The sequence below is a fragment of the Trachypithecus francoisi genome, unplaced genomic scaffold, assembly GCF_009764315.1.
Source record: "Trachypithecus francoisi isolate TF-2019V2 unplaced genomic scaffold, Tfra_2.0 Lachesis_group12, whole genome shotgun sequence".
Classification (NCBI taxonomy): domain Eukaryota; kingdom Metazoa; phylum Chordata; class Mammalia; order Primates; family Cercopithecidae; genus Trachypithecus; species Trachypithecus francoisi.
The window spans coordinates 18,540,000-18,557,165 of NW_022681457.1; the positions used below are offsets into that span (position 1 = coordinate 18,540,000).

Here is a 17,166-nt window from a genome sequence, read left to right on the forward strand (position 1 = left end):
CTGAGTTTTGAGGCAACTGTGCATGTTCTGAAGAACATTCTATTTCCCCGTCAATAATAACAACAATGATGGGCATCAATGATCTCTTTTATGCATGTACATCATCTTTTTCGGCCTTGTTATAAAACAGATGAGGACGCTGAAGTTGCTGACACCAATTATCTACCATAAGCAGGAAGGCCTTTTCTGAGTAAGCTCCCGGTCACTGGGAGTGGGTTGCGTCTAGGGCTGTTAGTCTCTGGGGATCCTAATAAAGTCAGCATATTTTAGGGATTCTGTCTTCTCCTTTGTTAGAAGGGAATAGAGACAGCCTGAGGGAGAGATGCTGCTGGAACATCTTATTTGGGGATTAGTTCCATGCTGTAGCTGGGTAACTTGGGGCAAGTTAGATGGTCTTAAAATGTCAGAGCTGTAAGGACCTGTGGGGACTGTTTTATAGAAAAGGAAACCAAAGATCAGAAATGAAGCCATCTGCCTCATATCACACATCTAAATTGATGTGATGCTATTAAAACTCAGGTGTCCTGATTCTGTTTGAGTGAGTTTGAATTATTTAATCTGGGTCTAGATTCAAATCCTGGTGCTACTACATGTGAATCTTTGGATTTTAGCAAGTTGTTATAACTCTCTATCTTGCCTGCAATATTTGTGAAATGGGAATAATAAAACTACCTGAGTGCTCCTGTGAGGATTAAATTAGGTGATACTAGTAATTTTAAAATATATTTTATTATTAGCAGTAAGTGAAAGGCATCATGATTACCTTCTGCAGTAGTTCTAGAAACAGTGAGCCCGATCTAATTCTGTTAGCCAATTCTGGCAGCTGCCTATGTTTGTAAATAAAGTCTTATTAGGACATAGCTACATCCATTCATTTATACATCGTCTTTTGCTGCTTTCCTGCTACAATGGTAGAGTAGCTGTAATAGAGACCATATGGCCCACAAGGCACACGTTTACAGAGAGTTTGGCAACTTCTGGTTAGATGATCAGTGTATTCTACTTGCACTCACTACTCCAGTGGCCGAAACCCATATGGAAATCTCCATGTCTAGCCTTGATATCTCTTTTGACCTCCAGAGGTTGTATCCAGTAGCCTACTGGCATCTCTACTTGGAAGTCTCATGGGCACCTTGAGTTCAATTGGTCCCAAAGTAAACCTGCCTTCTTTCTGCTCAAACATGCTGCTTTGTGTTCCTTAGCACAGTGACTGGCACCATGTAGATCCCCATGCCAGGAACCTGGGTGTCATCCTACCTTATATCCTCTTCCTCACCTCCCATGTCCCTTCGGTCTTAACCTCCTGTTGATTTCAGATTGTAAATATCTCTTGGCACTACGCTTGAGGTCTTGGCTGACACTGCCCTTAGCCAGACCCTGGTCATCTTCTGCCTGACCCAGTGCCATCACTCTCCAGCTACAGGACCTCAACAGGGAGTCTCTTCACAAAGGTCCAAAGAAGTGGGACACTGTGCCCTCCAAAAATGTAGGTTGGACTTGTCAATTGAGTCCTGTGTCCATAAAATAGGTCATTTTCCGTTGTTTTGTGGTTCTTTATTTTTATTTATTTATTTATTTATTTATTTATTTTTTGAAATGGAGTCTCGCTCTGTCGCCCAGGCTGGAGTGCAGTGGCCGGATCTCAGCTCACTGCAAGCTCCGCCTCTCGGGTTTACATCATTCTCCTGCCTCAGCCTCCTGAGTAGCTGGGACTACAGGCACCCGCCACCTCGCCTGGCTAGTTTTTTAGTATTTTTTGGTAGAGACGGGGTTTCACCATGTTAGCCAGGATGGTCTCAATCTCCTGACCTCATGATCCACCCGTCTCGGCCTCCCAAAGTGCTGGGATTACAGGCTTGAGCCACTGCACCCGGCCTGTGGTTCTTTATTTTAAGGGTCTGTTGTTTGGTTGTATTTAAAAAGAAAATGGTAATAATAATTCCAAATACATGTACTTTACTTTCAAAGCTTATAAAACACTTTCATTTTCATGATATTATTTGCTTCTTGGACAGCTTGGGGAGAGAGCTATTGCAATTATCTGTGTTTATCCATATGAAAGGATATATGCTTACCTAAGGTCACCTGCTTTGGAAGTAAAAATCAGACCCAAGGCCCCTGACTCTGTGTTTTGTGTCTTCCTTTCTTTCCTTTTCTTCCCTTCCCTCCCTTCCTCCTTTTGTTCTCTCTCTCTCTCTCTTCCTCTTTCTCTCTCTCTCTCTCTCTCTCTCTAAGATTCTTCTTCCCAAAGCATCTGAGGTTCAGCTTTCCTTTCCCTTGAACACTAGAAATCCATCAGGTAATATGTTATATGTCTTGCATTCCCACTACGAAGATAAGTATTAAAAAATGACAGCAACTTATTATTTATGGCAATAGCTATTGTTACGAAGGGAGGCAGACCAAACAATTCCCCATTGTTACAGATGCTACTCTGACTTGACAGCTGGGAAAGTCTGATAGGCAGTTTATTTACTTAGCCATTTAACCAAATAAATGTTTTCATTTTTCTTTCACCTCCTCAAAAGCTAACATTTCGCCCTTAAAATTGCTCCAGCAACACATCAGTGAAGTATAAATTACCTGCCATTCCTATACCAGCCATTATAATATTATTTTGGTTCTTTTTGCCCTCGTTGACCCAGTCTTTGAAAGACACGTGATTCTCCCAGATGGGAGGGTAGGGGAAAAAAGTGAAGTAATTGAAGATATTTTCCTTTATTGCTAAAACAGAACTGCTGTTTGAGATTGGCCCTGAAGCTTACACCTGCGGGGATTGAGTCCGTCTGTTTCCTCTTACTATGGTGTGATATGGCGTTAGCTTATCAACAGATGTCATCCCTACTTACTCAGAACTGTGCGGGTATTTCTAATAAAAAACAGCTGGTGATAATGGTTGCAAGGGTGATAAGAGGGACAGGACTCTTGCTTTCCAACCATATGAAAGCAGAGGGGAAAAAAAATAAAGCCATGGACATAACTAACCCTGCATGGTCTCTCTTCTCCAAATGTTTGGAAAGGCATTAAGAAATTGCAGTCTGTAAATTTTCATCTGGGTGGATGGCAGAATGGGATGGAGATGGAAAGATCAAATGTGGCTTGTGCTGATGTCGATGGAGGGACCCAGAATGGTTCTCCCAGACGTCCCCCATGTGTGTCATAGTGGCTATGTCTGCAAAGCTGGCATCTGCCCCTTGGCACTTGAATCTCGATAACTATGAAGTGGCCAGGCTAAGCCTTCAAAGGGAGAAAATTACTTCACTGAGGATTACAGTCCAGCCCTCCTCTGGAGCTGGGAGGTACTTATTTTGACTTGCAGGTGATTCTAAGACAGCTCATTTTTTGGCAGTGAGCTGTGTGAAGCCCAAAGCAGGGCCATTCTGGATTATGGGATGGGACAAGCCAGAGAGCTAAGCAGCAGGCTTTTTTCTTTTTTTCCCTTCCAAAGCTGTTGTGACACATATTGAAAATTAATTATCTGAAGATAAAGTACAAAGCAAAACCAATGGCCTTATACATAAAGGCTAAATGTGTAAAATCCAAGAGAGTGGGGAGCTTGCATTAATTGGATATATGTGATGATGATGATGGTGATGGTGATGATGATGGCAGCTAGCATCTATCGGGTGCTTTCTGTGCACTATACACAGTGCTAAAAGCTTCACATACATCACTTTATTTAGTTCACACAATAACCCTATGAGGTGGACACTATTTTTATCCTTATTTTTCAAATGAAGAAAATAAAATAGAGAATGATTATAAAATCTCAGCAGTGTCACATAGCCAGGAAGTGGTGGAGCCAGACGCTGAACTCAAACAATGTTGTTCTAGAACCTACATTTTTATTTTAAGCTAAGTACTCGGTGTCTGTCTCCATGCTAGATACTCAAACTATCTCAGTTACCATTATGGAGAATATAAGCCCCTTCTAGCAGATGAAGAAACCAAGACTCAAAATAAATTTTGGTTCTTGCCCAAGATTTCCCACTATTAAGTAGCTGAGTTAGGATTTAAGCTCAAGTCCAGATCCTGAGTTCTTCCCATACTACCGCTATGTCCATTTACAGCTCAGCTGTGGCTTGAGGTGCTGGACAGAGCATTAAATGTGGAACAGACCAAAGCCCTATGAAACGGTTTGGCCTGTAGGATTGTCTCAAGCTGAACAGGTTCATAAAGATGAGGGTTTGATACATTGATCTGCAAATGGTGTAAGTCATCTTTGTTTTCTAGAAGAACTTCAATTTTAGGATGATGTTTGCTGTTATCCTGATGAATGGCTCTTGTCACCTCTAGTTCATTCACCAAATTTTTCAAGGCAAGGTTGAGCATGTGAAATACAACTTAGGCAGGGGGTAAAAAACCTCATGGGGAATCATCCCCAGGAGTCTGCCTATAGTCCCCAACTTTTCTTTTTCCTGAAACATTGACTTTGATTTCAATATGCCAACTCCCAAAGTAGCTTTGCAAGAGTGAACTTCTAAGTGAATCTTAGGTGGTTTTGCATGGCATGACATATAATTATATGCTATTGCACTGATACAAAATGTGGCAAACTATACAGTGTGTTAGGTTCTTTAATCATAATATCTATTAAAAAAATACACTTTCAGAATACCATATCAGCTTTCAGTAACTGTCTAACTTACGTGTGGACTAAGACTAATTCTGAGGTAGCCTCAGAATCCATTTATGAGTGGTGAAAACTGTTTACCGTTTTAATGGTTTTGACCATGCTGTTCAGAACTTAAAAGAGGAGCCCTTTGGGAATGGCCTTGCAGTCCTGTGTGTTTATAGAAAACTAAGAAAATATCTGAAAATTGAACACATTTGTCAAGAAGTGACCTTAGAAATCATGTCTGGGTAACAAGGTGTACTTCTGTCTCCTAAGAAGGTTTGCTTCATCAGCTTCTCTTTCTTTTGATCAAATCAGATGTATTGAAATTCAAGTGCCAAAAACCACTTCTAGTAAATGTAAGTACATCTCTTTCAAAGTAGCTGCTGATGGAATCTGAAGTGATTTGGTGGCAATCCACATGCTGCAGCACAGGTGCAAACAGCACAGCCTCAGAAGTGAGTAGTACACATCTCTGGGCTTTGAATTTCACATCAGAAAGGGTGCAGGGTACAGGGTCCTTTCTGGCTAGACAAAAAGGGCTGCCTCTGATCTTACATCTCGATCAATCTTATTTCAAGCACTGCTTGATTTTGCTTCTTAGTCTGGCTTTTCTGTGTGTTTGGTGACCTCTTTAGATCTGCAGAGTGTAGGCAAATGCAGTGACATTTTGCTTAAAAGATTAAAGCATCTGGACCATGGCTCACTGAGAAATTATCAGGGTGGGCAGAATGTGTCCATCTCAAAATGTTGATGCTTTCAGAAACTAAATCCATGCTAAGTAGCATGGACCATGCCTCACTCTATCACCACCACCTATGCAGAACATATTATTAATAAAATAATATGATCAGTTCCCACTTCTCACCCCTACCACTACCTCCCAGAGTATGTCAAAGGTCATGCATCCACGAGAAAAGGCAAAGTAGAACGTAGACACCAGGCAAAGGGACATGGTACAGACACTGGTAATATAGCTCAGGCAAGGAGAAATAGTGCAAACATCAGGAATACAGTTCAGACAAGACGCGACGGTGCAAACATGAGCAATACAGCTCAGGCAAGGAGACATGATGCAAACATTGAAGATGTGGCTTCAGAGGTGAAGAACAAACAAAAGGGAAAGCAGATAGCTTAAGGGTAAAGGAGATAAAAAGGACAGATACCTACCCAGACCTGCGCTATCTAGCTACCGGCCTGTGGACTTATATTATCACCACTGGGCTCCCCACTGGGCTCACCAAATGGATCACTGTTGGATGAGGCCTGTGATCCATCAGGCTAGAACACAAGAAGATAATACTTTTTTTTTTTTCTTTTTTCAACCATTGAAAATATAAGACAACTGGATATACTTTCATGCAGCACAATCAGTTATTGTAAAGGAGGGTGCAATGGCATTTAGAGGATGCCACACCACAAATGTGGACTTGTAGTAACAATTTAATAAAAAGGCAGTCTTTTTCAGCTGACTCATTTGAATACAAAAGAAAGCCCCTTTAGCAACCCCTTGAGAACTTATGAGATTGAGCCAGCATTCTTTTCTATGTAGGCTTCCTCATGCATTATCCATTTCAGTTACAGAGGTCTTAATTTTAAGGAAAAACACAAATAAATAACAAACTGGTCACTTACAGCTTCTTGCTCTTCGCTTTTGCTGGGACTTTCAAAGCCCTCTTCGAAGATGTCATCTGTGGTAGGATCACTGGCATGGGATGCAGATGATTTGGATGGAGAGCTCTGTCTAGGGGCTGGGGTTGGAGCTACACAGAGACCACAGAAAAAGAGACATCTTAAGTGCCTGGCTGTAATCAATTTATCCCAAAGAAACCTTAGGAATCCGCTTATATTCAAGTCAAATCTTAGGATTCCTCTTCCTATTTCTGGTGGAATCAGCTGAATATTTGAATTATTTATCTGTACGTATTCATCTTTCCTCTCACACGTCTGACTTCAGGAAGGAGCTCGTCCACACTGATAGGTAAGGCAGTGGTTCTCAAAGGATGGTCCTTGGACAAGCAGCAGCAATAGCATCTGGGGATTTGTTAGAAATGAAATTCTCTGACCCTACCCCAGATCTACTGAATCAGAGACTCTGTGTTTGAACAACCTGCTAAAGGTTATTCTGATGCACGATCAAGCTGAGATCTACTGGGCTATGGTTTGCTTTCTTCTTTCTGTGTTTCATCAGAGGGCACTTACTGAGGGCCTTTCATGTGTCAAACACTGTTAGAAATTTTACAGACAATATCTCTAATCCTCATAAAACTTCTTTGAGGTAGAGGTTATCCTAATTTGACAGGTAAGGAAAGTGAAGGTTGCTAATTTGCTCGTGGCAACTGGTAGAACCAGATTCTGAATCCTGGCACATAGTAGGTATTCAATAAACACACGTTGAATAAACAGTAAGTGTCTCAGTGATCTGGGAAAATGAATGTAGCTGATGGCAACTTAACAGCTGGTACTTGATTCTCTAAGGACAAAGGATATGCATTTTCTGGACTGACCCACCCACATCTCCTCTCATTTGTTTCAGAGGTGTAGAACAAGTACATCATTTGATACCACTCTTCTTTTAATAATTTCTAATTTGTCACTGAAAATACCAGTCACTGGCTAAGACCCAAGTGAACGGGTGGCACACCTTGATTTAGTAGCTGAATTTTCATAATGTCATAGAACTTAGAATCAGACAGTGAATGATGACTGTAAAACTTAGTGCATACTTTTTACTCTGATGAATCTATAGTTAGAAAAATGATGTTATTTCCTCATTTATTATTTATAATGTGCCAATGAATTGGACACTGTGCTAGGCACTTCCCATCCATTATACACCCTAATACAAATACCTGCAAGCTGTTACTGTAACTTTTTTGTTTCCCAGATGGAGAAATTGCAGCTCAGAGAGGTGAGGTGACTTACTGAGGGTTAACACAGCTATCAAATAGCAGCACTGGCATTTAACAGAGCTCTGTCTGACAGTATCCAGTCCAACTGTGCTTTTCTGTTTCTATTGGAGGTTCACTTTTGACCCAACCAATCCTCTACCCAAAACATTCTTAAGGGGATACTGATGGGTCAGAGGGGATAACGACTGCTTTTTCCAATTTCATTCAAAATAAAACAGTAAGTTTTTGAAAAAAAAATTGCAATGAAATCTGTGTTGTTTCAGGAGATGACTATGGAACAATAGTTGAAATATATTGAAAGTGGGTTTAAAGCTATATGCAAACACCCTGAAGGGTAGTAGATGTTTAATAAATATTAGTTTAATTAGATCCTGAATTGTATTTGAAGTGGATTTTTGCTTACTAAAGGCTGAGAACACAGGCTGAGTTGCCAGTTCTGGCAGGTATACTGCTCAGACTTACCTAACGAAACCAATGGAAAGCGTAAACAGGAGTTTATTTACGTAGGTGTCTTAATTTTTAGAAGGCTTTATAGGATGCTTCTAGTACTCTAAAGCAGTGGTTCTCAGTCTGGGGCAATTTCATCCCTAGGGTACATTTGGCAATGCTTGGAGTCATTTTTCTCGACACTAGAGGAAGGGGATATATGTTTCTCTCATAGAGTGATTAGAGGCCAGGGTTGCTAAACATCCTATAATGGGACAGCCTCTGAAACAAAGAATTATCTGGTCCAACATATCAATAGTGCCAAGGTTGCCAACAATGCTCTAAAACACAACAGTAGCTAAGTGATCTCCATTTAGTTTATTTCATTCTCTATAACCTTTCCCAAATGCCTCTCATGTGCCAGGCACTAAGCTAGCATTATGAGAAGTATAGGAGTAATGGAGACAGTTCCTGCCCTCAAAGAACTTCAACTCTCCTCTTTCATTTGTAGCTGGCACACAAATCCATTGAAAGAGAGATGTCTGTTTTTAAAAAGATGCTTGCTTATTTATGCATGGCTGTCATTTCTTTAACATTTCATTTTTTATTCATTATTCCTCATTGAAACCCTGTGAGTCTGTGTAAATAGAGATGCCGCCACTATGTAGATCATATGGCCTGAGTGCAAGTGGTTTGTTTATACACACTGAGGGCATTCATTTTCAGAATAGCATTCTGAACCTGGCTGAAATGACACAATCTAATTGTATTAACATTGTGGATTTTTTTTGACAGTTCACAGTACTGGCCATGCAGTGATCCATATCACCTGTGACAGTAATGAAACCACCAAACTCACTGTAGCATGAACCTTTTCTTTCCTCTTATCAGGTGTCAAGGCACAGCCTGAGTCACCAGAACACCTTCCTTGAATTGTGTCAAACAAGCATACACATGCTCAAGTGTATCTGGATTCTGATTTGGCTGCACAGTCACTGTTTTCCAGATGTTTGCAGAAAAAATGTGAGCTGGAGGAGACTCACTGAAAGCTGGAACTAGAAGGATGCACACTGCTCATCCAAGTCAATTTTACCAATGATAAAACTGAGTCTCAGAGAAGTCACACGCTTGCCCAAAGACACAGCTTGTGGTAGAGGAGTCAACACTGGAACCGGAGTCCAGGACTGCACAAAACCACTTAACATGTGCTAATAACGAGGATAAAAGATACTTCAAATTCTGGGAGGTCTATAATGTTTTGAGTACATATACCATTGAATCCTTTTAAGAACCCATCCCTCACACAGATGAGGAAACCGAGGCTCATAGAAATAAAGTGCCTTGCCCAAAGGCACAAAACTAGTCAGTAATAAATCTGATCTCCAGGTTTCCAGTCCAGTACTTTCTGCAGCACCATCTTTTGATTCTCTTTAACTACCAGAAGCTTTAAGCCAACACGAGGCTTCAGCTATAAAGCTATTTAAGACCTTATGGCTGCTGTATCTCTGCCCTAAGTTTCCTCTTGATCCTTATTTTATATTCTAATGTTTAAAACTTGTTCCCCCAAATTTTAAAGTTTGCATTCACTTTTATTCCAACAAACCACACCAAAATCTGTGTGTCATAAGCTGGCTATACATAAATAAATGAACGAATGCATGAGCAAACTAACAAAATCTTAAGAGGCAGAGTAACATGGTGGAAAAATACTAGGCTTACATTCAGTTCAATACCACTTTGTCTATTGTCTTCATCCTTGAGCCTCACTTTCATTATCCATCAAACAGGTCTAACAAAATTTGTCATTAAGCATTATTATAAGTCTAAAAATAAACATGGAACATATGAAGAAGGTTTGTATGTTATCAGTGGTACCTAAATTTGTAGCTCTTAGTAGTAGTAGTAGTAGTAGTAGTAGCAGCAATAGTAGTAGTAGTAATATAAACAAAGAAACCTGATTAATGCAAGCGAGATGAGTTATCTGACCCCAGAAACCCCACCTCCAGACATAAGTTATGGCTCTCATTGGGTTTTATGTCTTAAGTGAGGGGCACTCACGTGAGTTGGTCGATGGTGTGGTAGAAGTCACAGGGGTCAAATTCAACTGGGAGATGTCAAAGTCATCACAGTCGTCTGTATCCTGTGCCACCCCGACTTTGTTGAAGTAACTGGAGAAGGCCTCTGAGGTACAGGTGAGGGAGGGCTGGTCGGGTTTGCGGGAGGGCACGGGTGGAGGCTGGGCCATCTGGAAATCCTTAAACGTTTCTTTCCCCATTTTCTGCCTGGGCTTGTCGGTCTGTGGACTTGACCTGGTGGAGTCACTCGTGCCGGGGACGGTGGCAAGGGGGGTGAGGGGACCTTGGAACATGGCAGCTGGCAAAGGCATAACAGTTTGTGTGGGCATGAAGGCGGCTGGCGGAAACTGCCCGGCCACAGTTGGCCAGGGCTGCTGAGTGGCAGGAAAGAGACCCGGCTGGCCCCATGCGATGGGCTGAGCCCCCGGCATCACCTGAGCGACTGGTGGCTGGGCACCCATGACCATCTGCTGTTGGACGAGGGGCTGCTGGCCCCAGAAGGACGGGAGGACAGCGCCCATTGCAACGTAACCTGGGAGAATGAAAAAGAAGAGTCAGGTGTCCTGGGAAAGAAGGATGCATGGACTCAGGTGATTGACAGAAATGTATCAAGCACCAACTAAGTGCCAGACTGTGTGCCAGGGACTGGGGATGCCAAGATGAACAAGACAAAAGTCCTTGCTGTCATGGAGCCTATATCCTAGAGAAGTGGTCAGGGAAAGCCTCTCTGAGGAGATGATCTGTAAGCAAAAACTAGAATGCTAATAATCACATTTCTGTAGTTGTTAAAAGTTTCTAAAGTCTCACAGCCTCAGAAGCTGTGTGTCTCAGGGACAGGGCAGAAGGATGGAAGGCAGGCCGTCCTGGGTTTTCTCCTTGCCTCCTCTTCCTGCTGCACTTAGGACCCTCTCAATTGCGTAAGCTCTCTAAGAGTCTGACTCTTTGTTGTAAAATCAGGTTATAATACCATCCTTCGCAGGCCTGAGGCAGTGTGCAAAGTGAGTAAGAATCTGAATGTTGGAGTTTTAGAGACCTAGGTTAAAATTCAAACAGCCACCTCTTAACTGTGTAATTTGGGGAGTAGTTCTTAAATCTCTCTAAGGCTCTATGACCTTATTCGTAAAATGGGTATAAACACCTTCTACCTTGCTGGGTTGATTTGAAGATTAATTGAGAGTACATATTTAAAATGTGGAGTATTGTACTGGACACAGGATCAACATTCAGTAAATGTTAGTTACTAGTATGGTTTGGATTAGATAGAGGCTAGAAAGTTACTTATTACATTGCTTGATATACAAAAGACATGTAATAGATGGTAGCTAGAGGTATTATGCATGATTTCTGTATTATTATTATTCCAATTTTAGAGAATTAAAAAAACAGGGCCAGATGTGGTGGCTTATGCTTGTAATCCTAACACTTTGGGAGGTCCAGGTGGGAGGATTGCTTGAGGCTCGGAGTTTGAGATCAGACTTAGTAACATAGCAAGGCCTCATCTCTACCAAAAATTTTTAAAAAGTAGTGAGGAATGGTGGCAAATGCTCAGAGTCCCATTGTCTCAGCACTCAGGAGGCTGAGGTGGGAGGATCACTTGAGCCCCAAAGTTTGAAGCAGCACTGAGCTGTGATTATACCACTACACTCCAGCTTGGGTAACAGAGTGAGACACTTGTCTCAAAAAAAAAAAAAAAAAAAAAGAAGAAAAAAAAGAAGGTTATTGTCCCCTCAGGGGCACCTCATACATCAGTATAGGTTACACACTGCAAAACCCCATAGCCTGTACTCATGTGTATTACCATGATAACTGTTCACTGTATTATTCTTTTTAGGTAAGACATACACATTTTAACAGGAGTACAAGCGACACTTGTTACAATAGTAATAGTAACATAGCAGTAACAGCAACAAGCTCCACTTATTAAATGCCTACAACATGCCAGATACACTAGTATATGTTTTGTGTCTTCACGAAATCCCGGCAGGGTAGGTATTATTATCTCTATTTTAGGGATGAAGAAATTGGTGCTCAAGGAAAAGCAACTTGCTCAGGGTCATACAGGTTGCATAAGGTAGGAGCAGGATCACACTGAGGGTATCTGTTCCCCCAAAGCCAGGGTTCTTTCCTTTGTGCCACACACTGCCTCACCCAGATGGCCAAGACCAATTTCTGATCTTTGCAGTTAATAGACCTTGCCTACTATTTGATTGTATTTGGATACTGCAGGCCTGCAGGAAATTCACATGTGCTTCCAGGGGTCCCCACCCTTCTCAGGGGGCACAATGGCCACCTCTATGTGCAGCTGAGCCTGAGAGACAAGTTCCCAGGCTGGGCAGAGCAGAGAATAAAGAAGCCAGCTTTGCCTGGGCCTCTCAAAACAAGCCTTTCCATGGCTGTCAGTAGGAAGGTACCAATGCAGTGTAATGAGACCAGGAAAAAAAGAGGAATGGATGCAGAGTATCCTAGCAACTTCCAAAGGGACAATGGGTGGGCGTTATGGCATTGATGACATTATGAGTCATCTCACTGACTCTTGTGAGCCCAGAGAGATTGAACGCAGGGTGTCACACTCCATACTCTAGTCACAGATATACCTGCCTTCAACTGACTGATACAGGCTAGAGCCAACATTCAAGGCCTGGTGATTTTCCTTGCAAGGTGCCCATTTCCTCTCATGCCATGCTTCCCTAACAGGAGGCTCCAGAAAGGCACCAACAGGACACCTGTGCTTCTTGCTGATTAATCTCGCAGAGTTAAATACTTCTGCAGAATGAGACAAGGATGTCAACAAAAAAAATGGAGAATATCTTATAAGACTACTTTGTCCAACTGCACTGAAACCAGAGGGATGAAGAGGCCCTGGAGCTGAAACTTCAAACGTGAAGCTTGCTTAGCTTGCCTCGCCTGTGGCATAATAACGTAGTGACTTAAATCTACCAACAGATGAAGAATCCTGCAACTGTCTTGTTTTCCGATTTACTTTGATATGGCCCAGTGGTTCTCCGTGGGAGTGCTACTGCCCCCTAGGGGTGGCTAGAAAGTTGCTGGGATGCGTTTTGGTTGTCACAAGTGGAGGGGGTTGCACTACTGGCATTTAGGAGACCCAAGCATTGACAGTAGACATCTCCTTATGTGTGAGACCAATGCATATGACAAAGCATTATTCCACATCCTGTATATGATCATTTGCACCTAGAATCGACTTTGAATTACATGGGAATTCAAAGTTATCTTTGCACTTGATTTTAATGCATTTAATTTTCCAGGAATTCAACAACTGTGCACGGGAGGGAAGACTGTATTTTTGGTTTGGAACACTGTCAAAAGGTGTTGACTATTTTGGAAAATGGCAGTCCCTGACATCCCTGACAGAAACGCTTCTCATGGTGGTATAGCCACATGACACTTCTGTATCAGTCTGGACTTATAGCTGTGGCTTTCAATAGTAATTCTACTTATAGGTATATACATCTGACTGTTATGCCTTCTAGTGTGCTCATGCCTGAGTATTTCCTTATTTAAATACATACATTTTTATTACAAATTCTCTTTCCTTTCTGCCTTATATTAGAGACTTATAATCATTTTGAAAAATTGTGTAGCTAGACTACATTATCTATGAATTTCATTTCAAGGTATGAAAGGAGGTATTGTAAATATTTGTAGTAAGAAGGGGGTGCTGGGTCTGCAGGTGGAGAAGTACCCATGGATTCAATCACCTAAGACCTGCTGCCCATTTTGGTGAATGAGGGGATGTTTTCACTCTCTTGACATCAAGCCTATTTTTGGCTTTGCTTTTATTCCACCCTCCTTGCTGCCAGGAAGGACTGTTTTAAAATGCATTTTTGGTACTTCACTGTCTTTAGTATAAGGCTCAGATGTCTTAGCTTGGCTATGCATCCTTGGAGGTCAGCCCCTTCCACCTCTTCATCACTGTCTTCAGTTCATATCCTCACTGCACCTTGCCCTTCAGCAGTTGCAAATAAAACCCAACGTGCTGTCTCTTGTCTCTGCTGGCCCATCTGCCTGGAAAGTCATCCCGCTGCTTCTGTGCATGTCTAACCCTGATTTGCTCTTGGAGATTCACTATCACCTCTGCTGGATGGCTTCTTGCTCCTGTCAGCTCCACTGGTCCTTCTCTGGGCTTGCACAGTCCTCTGCGCTCACCTGTATCATGACACTTGTCACACTGCACTGTAATTGCCTGGTTATTCTATCTTCCCTGATGAGACTAGAAACCACCTGCTGGCAGGAACTCTTTATTCTCTCTCTCTCTCTCTCTCCACTCTGCCTAGCATGGTTTGGGATGGGAGAAAGGCCCTACATAAAGATGAACAAGTCCTAGTCAATACGTCCACTGCATTTTTCCCAGTGTCTAATTAAACCCACAATGCATAAATGCTGTGATATCTGATGATTCTACTGTTGGTGGCAGGTTTTTTTCCCCTCCCATCTTTTGTTTTCTTTTTCCACAAGGAGCTAACAGATGGGCTGTGCACACTTTTCTGGAGAGAGCTATTAGCATGTCTCTCTGGCTTCATGCCATCTGCTCCAGACCAAAGTACAATATTCAAAAGAAAAAAAGGTAGCACAGGGTAATTGGGTATCATGTTTAGGAGCTTACAGGTCCCACTCACTTTTCCTAGGGGGTCCCTGCAGCCTGGCTCTCCTTGGCCTGTGAGTTAAGGCTGTCTGGCCACATGATCTTGTGCATGAGCGAAGGGACATGTCAGCAGCAGGACAGTGGTGGCACCGGACACAGGGAGCCACGTGGTGGCTGCACTTAACAGCTTGTTAACTGTTTACTGTTAATGTCCAATAACAGTAAATGTGGAGGGAGGAGGTGCCAAGGAGCATCTGTTTATGCCATGAAGTTCAGAGCAATCATAAATCTCCTTGCTGTGGAGGGAAAGGGAACACCTGCCTTGCTGCCTTACAATTAGAGTTTTAAAAAGTGTTGAAAATTGTGATTTATAGCCAGATGCTGACACCTGGGGATACCCCCATTACTTGAAAAAAGAAAAAAAAAAAGGCAGACTGAAATATAAGAAAAGCACTAAAAACGAAGGCACTCCTCCAACATTTATGCAGAACTTCTATGATATCTCTTATCCACAGTATCTCACTTGATGGATTCATTCATTCAAAACTACCTCTACTAGGTGCCAATCACTGCTTTAGTATGTGGAGACAAAACAAAGAACAAAACAGTCGTCAAAAAAAAAAAAATTCTCACGCTGTGGAGCTGACATTTTTGTGAAGTTGATCCTTTCCACAAGCCTCTGGGGTAAGTGTGATTGCTATCTCTTTAATTTGTAGAGGAGAAATTGCAACTCCATGAGGGGAAGATTTGATGCAGCTACACACTGTATGAATAGCAGATCCAAGGCTCCCGAAGAACCATGTAGCAAACATCTGTTGAGTGCTTACTGATGGAAGCACTGCCAGGAACTGCTGTATATATTTTACAACCTGCATTTACTCATGCAATCCTTAGAAAAACTCTATGAGGTAGAATTATGATCACCCCTTTAAAATGGGGTAAGTTCCCTGAGGTTCAGAAGATATTTATCTGAATACGATGCAGTTGGCTAGCGGCAGAGCCTGTATTCATACATAGTACATTCTCCAGGCCACCCATTCTCCTGCTGTCTGCTATGAGCAGTCAAGAGGTTGAAGACCTAAACTTTATTACAGGCACTAATTTCTAGGAAAAGGAAAAAATATAGGTAAAACAGGACATATATTCATCTACTGTAGAAATCAGAATAATCATAATAATACAGCATATTCTACACTAAATATCGATGATGTGCCAGCATTTTTCAGTGTGTAGTGATACAGCTTCTGCAGCTGCAGTTAATGTAGTGATTCATTTAATTCTCATGATATTGTTGCAAAGTAAGTATTATTTTACACTCAGTTATAAAGATGAAGAAACTCTGACTCTGACAGGTGAAGTAATTTGCCCAGGAGTCTAAAGCTTAGAAATAAATGGCTGAATCAGGATTCAAACCTGGCCCATCAGATTCAAAAGCCCCCAGGAGCCAGTCTATCCATTGTATCACATACTCCAGTTCACTTCTCTATCTCCTTATCACTGGCTGGACAACTAGTGACAAGGAGATTGGGATTCAATAGCTGCAGAAATTTTTATGTCCAGTTAAGGGAGAAATAGGGCACACAGTTTAATACCAACTGAAGCCAGTTTTGTTATATTAACTAGAGTCAGAAAGCAAAAACATGCAAATTGAAATTAATTTTACACTCGTGTTCTAAAAGTTGAAATCTTGGAGGTAATATATCAAAATTTTAACAGCTAAAGAAAGGAAATCTGGATACGTGGAAGAGGCTTGTCCATAGCTTCCAATGTGGCTAGTTAAGCAGCAAGACTAAAACCCAGGTCTTCCAAGTCCGTAATCTGGCACAGGTTTGGGAGAGGGCCCAGAGCAGTGCTGTGACTGACCCGGTGATATGGTTTGGCTGTGTCCCCACCCAAATCTCACCTTGAATTGTAATAATCCCCATGCGTCTCCCCTAGGTGGAGATAAATGAACCATGGGGGTGGTTTTCCCCACACTGTTCTCATGGTAGTGAATAAGTCTCACGAGATCTGATGGTTTTATAAAGGGGAGTTCCCCTGAACACAATCCCTCTTGTCTGCCACCATGTAAGACATTCCTTTGCTCCTCCCTTGTCTTCCACCATGATTGTGAGGCCTCTCCAGCCATGTGGAATGGTGAGTCCATTAAAACTCTTTCCTTTGTAAACTACCCAGTGTCAGGTATGTCTTTATCAGCAGCGTGAGAATGGACTAATACACCCAGGCAGGTCCTCAGGGTGTTTTTAATCAAATGTTAGGGCTGGAAGTGATATAAAATTACATCTAGGCCCATCTTCTCATTTATAGAGAAGGGAATGGAGACTTGGGGGAGCAAGTCATTCCTCTGCCTGGAGTACCCTGAACTCTGATGTCTCCTTGAGACTTTTCTGCCCCTGCTAGTCCTGTCACACTTCACCTAGGCAAAAGCCCCTCGTGACCACAGGGGCGCCACTTTTACCTGCCCTCTGCCTGCACTCAAAAGCCCCTATGCTCTGGTCTGCATTTTCTTTTGTCCCTATCACTTCTCATTTTTAA

General features: G+C 42.1%; 1 protein-coding gene across 6 annotated transcripts in view; it reads right to left on the reverse strand.

Annotated features, from left to right (window-relative positions):
- The window catches only part of DAB1 (DAB adaptor protein 1), a 1,271,953-nt gene that overhangs the window by 10,715 nt on the left and 1,244,072 nt on the right, over positions 1 to 17,166 (reverse strand). For 5 of the 6 annotated variants that reach the window (XM_033225043.1, XM_033225042.1, XM_033225046.1 and 2 more), the window contains 3 exons: positions 10,012 to 10,560; positions 6,251 to 6,378; positions 5,786 to 5,896 (listed from right to left, as the gene is read on the reverse strand). In XM_033225043.1, coding sequence (XP_033080934.1) covers positions 5,801 to 5,896; positions 6,251 to 6,378; positions 10,012 to 10,560 — 773 coding nt within the window. In that variant the 3' untranslated portion in view covers positions 5,786 to 5,800. The remainder of the gene's footprint in view (positions 1 to 5,785; positions 5,897 to 6,250; positions 6,379 to 10,011; positions 10,561 to 17,166) is intronic. The other variant, XM_033225041.1, reaches the window with a different exon arrangement.